The sequence below is a fragment of the Phaethon lepturus genome, unplaced genomic scaffold, assembly GCF_000687285.1.
Source record: "Phaethon lepturus isolate BGI_N335 unplaced genomic scaffold, ASM68728v1 scaffold3379, whole genome shotgun sequence".
Taxonomy (NCBI): domain Eukaryota; kingdom Metazoa; phylum Chordata; class Aves; order Phaethontiformes; family Phaethontidae; genus Phaethon; species Phaethon lepturus.
This window is the reverse complement of record NW_010561086.1, coordinates 103,986-109,523: the sequence shown is the minus strand read 5'-3', so window position 1 is coordinate 109,523 and position 5,538 is coordinate 103,986. Positions and strand designations below refer to the sequence as shown.

General features: G+C 45.1%; 1 protein-coding gene across 1 annotated transcript in view; it reads right to left on the bottom strand.

Annotated features, from left to right (window-relative positions):
- Positions 1-315: 315 nt before the first annotated feature.
- The window catches only part of SYT16 (synaptotagmin XVI), a 40,933-nt gene continuing 35,710 nt past the window's right edge, over positions 316-5,538 (bottom strand). The window contains exon 5 of the mRNA XM_010293860.1: positions 316-740. Within this exon, the coding sequence (XP_010292162.1) occupies positions 427-740 (314 nt within the window). The 3' untranslated portion in view covers positions 316-426. The remainder of the gene's footprint in view (positions 741-5,538) is intronic.

The window sequence follows — 5,538 nt, the reverse complement described above, 5'->3', positions numbered from 1 at the left end:
TTTTGTGAGCTATCTATGTGTCAAGAATATTTGCAAACTTCAATAATATAAATAAGGGGAGGAAGGGAAGAGAGAGTTTACCCCAGAAGAAAACAGCATCAAAATCAGTCTGTGATGATTAAGTCTATGACAAACTGAGTGACACAATGACCAAGGAAAGGATTTTGTAGGTATTCCCATTGCTTCTCCTTAGGGTTAATTATTTGGATGCAGAAAATGCATGACAACCTGGAAAGACAAGTACTAAATTTGCTTCCCAGGTCTTGCCACCTTTAATACCCATGACTGCTGACACTGAAAAGCCAGGTTAAAGTGTACGTGACCTGTCAGAGCACAGTGTTTGCCACGGGATAGCTGTTTTCTGCTGACTGAGAACAAGGGAAGACAGCCCCTAGTCCCAGGACCCGCAGGCTGCCCTGGTAACCGCTAGGACTCCAGTAGCGTGTGCCACCTGCAGACCTGCGTCCCCTTTGACTCCTTCATTTCCTGCCAATGACTTTGCTCTTCCTCTCCACTGCTGTTCTGACCCATAGACACCCAGCCAATCATCTCCTTGCGCTTCATGCTGCGTCTGTTGTATATAGAGATCATTAACGTGACATCAGAGAGCTGGAAGAGGGCAACCTGGAAGATGAAAGTTTCCTTGTAGATGGGGTTGGGCTGTCCTCGGCGGATGGAAGTCTTGCAGCGAGACATCTCCTGGCCCACAGAGTTTAGCAGGCAAAGCTTTCCGTAGGTGTCTAGGACAAAAAAGAGGAAATAATGTTTGGCACAGGTGATAGACTAAATGAAATCTCCAAGTGGTCAAAAAACACACAAAAATCCTCTAAGTAGAGTAACTTTGTCTGCAGGTAATAACCGATGGGGACTGGACCGCCTGCCTTAGTAAAATTCATGGGACGAGAAGCAGCAGGTGAAAGTACCTCTTGGATTTCCTCATATTCAGCTGGGCAGAAGAAAGGAAGGAAACTGATGTGTGTTATAGCCTCACTCTCTTGGAAAGAGCAGGAAATCTGGTTCTCAAGCATAGCAAGCATGTCTGAGGCTAACAGAAACTATGAGCATCTCTATGGATTCTGCACATCAAATGGCGTGTCTGCACCTTCCCTTCCTCTCCCTCACAACCAAGCTTCATTGGAACTGTCTTACCAGGGCTTCCCTTGGCTGCACTTGCCTCTCCACCACTTTCCTTTCGAAGAATGCCTTTATGACCTATTATTTGAGATAGCAAACAAAAAGGCTCCTGAAAAAGAGGGAAAGGAAACCTCCATACACAGTGAAATGATTTGATCTTGCATGATCAAAAAAATTTGATCATGCAAGATCTTTTTCCAAATTCTCATCTTACTTTCTTGGTGGACTCAAGGTCAATTTTATTCACAATTTAAGTCAATACAAGGAGTAAAAATGCCTAGTAGATACAGGGAAGGGATGGTGCAAGTCAGTGTTCCCATAAACCCACCCTTAAAATTCTTGCTGCCTCCTGTATTAATCAGTTCACCTCTGTTATGCGGTCACCACTACTGTGGTCTTAGGCAGAGCTCTGTGGTCCCAATGCTCCACAGACCCATCTCAGTGTAAGTTTGTACCTCGCTCTGCACGTGACGGTAACAGATCACTTGGCTAGAAAAGCCCCCTCCCAACCCCTTCATAATCTGTGCCTGGGTTTCTGCAAGTGAGTATTATTTCAGAGTGTGCTGAAGATAGATAGGAAATAAATAACAAGCCTCCGTCTCTTGTCTACAGCATGTCTATCCTCTTCTGTTCCCGTTTGATGTGCTATTTTACGCACTTGTCTACTGAGCAACACAAGGTGTGAAATTACACTTCAGGTGTGAAAACACTTCTGTGTCTCCAAAGCAAGGCTCTCTGCTCCTCTCAAACTGTTCCACTGAAAAAGCTGTCAGGAGACTGACAATCGAGAAGTAAATTGTGAGCCTGCACAGCTGTACAGCTATCGAGTTACTGCGGGGAAAGTTCAGCCCCAGTCATTAGCTGAAGGTGTCAGCTTGGCCCCCAGCGTAACACTGGAGGTGAAGTAGATCTTGCCAACAGAGACAGAAAAGCAGAGCTCTGGCATGAAATAGATTCCTGATTGTATCTGGGAAGGAAATAACTACTGTTTCAAGAGCTGGACTGATGCCCACAGTAATACCCAGCGTTGGTGGTGCTGAGAGACCGAAACCTGTAACAACTTCAGACCCATCAGAAACACGAAGCCCAAGAGAGGACTCTCTTCTAGCTCAACTCAGCGTGAAATCACTCAAGATGACTACCAGACACAATCTCTTGCAGTACTCATAGACATGTCACTTTACTTTGCACTGACAAACCATAATGTGCACTGGAGCATTCCTCATATGGAAGTCCTGGTTGCTGGTCTGAGGCTGCAGGGAACTCCCTGGAAATAAAAATAACTGAGAAGTAGGGGGTTTATGGATTTTTTTTAATGTATTCACCCTTTTTTCTGTGAGGAAGGGATTTCAAAATAATGCAAAATCCCTGCCAGCCTGATTTTTAAATACAAACAGGCAGATAATTTGTACAATTCCATGTTCGAATTCTAAACTTTTTCTTTCAAATTGAAAGCTTACATTTTCTACATAATTTCAGTGCATTTTGCAAACCAATCCCATTTACAGGCAGAAAGATGAAGGGGCTCATTTCTGCTGACACGCAAGAGGTGAGCGCTGCGACCCAGGAATTCATGGAGATGAGACCCTCTCTATTTGCTCCTGGCCCAGCACCTCCATTTTTCTCTAGATATGTCCCAGGTGTCAAACCGCTTTCCCCACTACCCTGTGAGAGCTTCTGTGCTGAGGGTGAGGGCACCTGACTGGGATCACAGGAAGGGCTGGAACCAGCCAGCAAGGGCAGAGCTGGGCATGGAGCAGCACGGGGAAGGTCCTGCCCCTGGAGCCCTTGGCAGCTCCCATGAGGATTTCCCAGCTCTGCTGAGGCAGGGGATGGGCAGAGCGGAGCAGCAATATGCAGCTACGAACTGCTACGAACACCCTCACGGCTACCCCAGCTGAGCACGGCAACATGCAACATAACTAACAGCAAATGAAGCACATTTTTAGCTTATCTTCCCATGCTACTTGAGGGAAAGGTCACCCACACGTGCCTGCATATGGTTTTCTGAGAAGATGGGGAGAGGGCTGAGGTCTAGATTTTTCTCTTGGTAAACCTTGCTATCATCCTTCCTTCTGACTGCTGCCAGTATTGACAGCTCAGGTGTGATTCACCACACCTAACCACAGGTACCTAAGTTTGAGCAGTCCCCTACAGAGACAACCAACTTATAATCAATACTATTAAAGCAGCATATGATGTAATTCGGCAAAAATCTAGTAGACAGTGCTACCATTACAGACGATTTATGTTTTAACACTAAAGCAAGAGCCACAGCTAAAGCACCTCATAGGATGCTGTTTCAGGACATCCCAGTTAATTTTCCAGGCTGGAAACGGATGGATGAGTTTCTTGCAGTGAAACTCGTCTTAATGGATGAGTTTCTTGCAGTCACAAACTCTAGGATGTCACATCCCTGACTGAGGCCCCAACTTTTGCAGGCGAGGAGTAATATAGCTGGCTTTAAAGAAAACTGAGCATCACACGACTAATGACTCAAACCCAACAGAGATCAAAGTCAGAAAATTTGGCTTTTTCTTTAATACACACCATTCTGCACCAAGGCCCTGTCTATACAGTACCGAGGATGGTGGGGATACTGCAGGTTGCATCTGGATCAGGCAAGAACGTGCAGGCTGGAAGGAGACTACGTTCAGGGCAGAGCTAATACCAGGAGCCCTACTCATTCCCATGTAAATACAGGCACAAAACCAGTGCAAGTGACAACTAAATCAGGCTTCTAATTCTTCTCAAATTTATTCCACTGGGTGTATTTTACCAGTCAAAAGAATCAAGCTTGCCTGAACAGAAATAAAAGAGTAGGTGTGGATAATATATTTAGCATCTGAAATTTGCTTTGCAGAGCTGGTACGTATGAGGCTGAGCTGTTATTCTGCTTCACTAACTACATTTTAAGATTGTGGTTTGCCCTTACTGCATTGTGCTCCTTGCAGTATCTTTTTAGGTGTCTCATCAGGAAACGCTTCCTAGTTCTCCTTGTGCTCAAGTCTTGTCCTCTGAAATGGAAAGCTCTCCCCTTTGGTTGGCTTTGCCAAAGAAAATCCATCCCTGGATAGACAGTGAAATTAGTGGAACTACAGCAAGGATGAACTTGAAAATTTACTGAGGAATGTAGTGTGAGAGCATCTATTCATTATGAAGGCAAACATTTTCCACCTAATTACATGCTCAGATTCAGTAATGGCCTCATTACTGTGGTATCTCAGCATTCTACACTCTTCAGTGTATTTACTTTCCTGCCACCCCTGCCAAGCACAAAAGAAGAGAGATTAAGGCTTACATTCTTTAAAATGCCTAAGTGCTCACCTTCTATTTAGGCACCTACCTCACTGACATGACAAGCAAGACCTCTTAATATCTGTGACTGTCTGAGACTGCAGCTTGCCCACAGTTACACAAAAGTCTGTGAAGAAGCAAGAACAAAGTCTAATTTTGCCGAGACCAATTTTAGCACGACATCCACCAGGCTCTCCTTTCCATAAAGGCTTTGGAATAGAATTTCTTGCTACAGATCGTTTTTACTCTAAACACATCTTTCATCTCTGGTATGAGTGGATTGAACAACGTTCACATATACATAAAATATCAACACCTCTGCATTTAATACCAGAGTGAAAAGCACTAAATCAAGGAATGCTGCAAGAAGCCAGACACATTTTGAGCTGGTGCTGCATAATCTTACTCCAGAGGTTTGGCCAAACCTCTCCTTGCGCAGACTGCTCTGTCTCCGTCAACACTGCTCCAACCATAAAACACCTCTTGAGAACTCATCTGCAAAGGCAATCAGTTTATCCGTGATTCTTCTAATGACCCATTTCTGTCATCATCGTTCTAAGGGAACTAACTGATAATGACAGCTCAGGGGAATAACCAACCATAATTTATACGTTCCCGTTTTTGGAGCACGGACCATAGTGCGCATTCTACTTCCATTTACCCTAAGCTCCACCATTATTAATAAAGCTGACCTGTGAACAAAAACGCTGCAATACAAACGTGTCCAACCTCCTGGTTAAACTTATATTTAGAAAGGAAATAAACAACCAACGACTCCTGACCCCTCGGGTCTGTGGGCCGCAGGGTACAACACAGTGCTGTACGGACTTTTCCACCCACGCTCCAAGCAAGCTAGCTCATTTCCAAAAGGAGTATAACCATGTCAGCATGCTGCGATCCAGACTAATAACACCCGCAGTAAAATAAAGCCTTGTGCCTAGAGCTTAATTTCCCCCAGCTGGCATGCCCGCGCTCCCAGCCCACATAACAAACGGCAGCATGGCGTGGCAAAGCAGCCCCAGAGCTCAATTCTGTGCTACTCCGTGCAGCGCAGCTCAACGCGAGGTCTCAGTTTGAGACCCAGAAGACCGCTGCTCCATTAGTCGT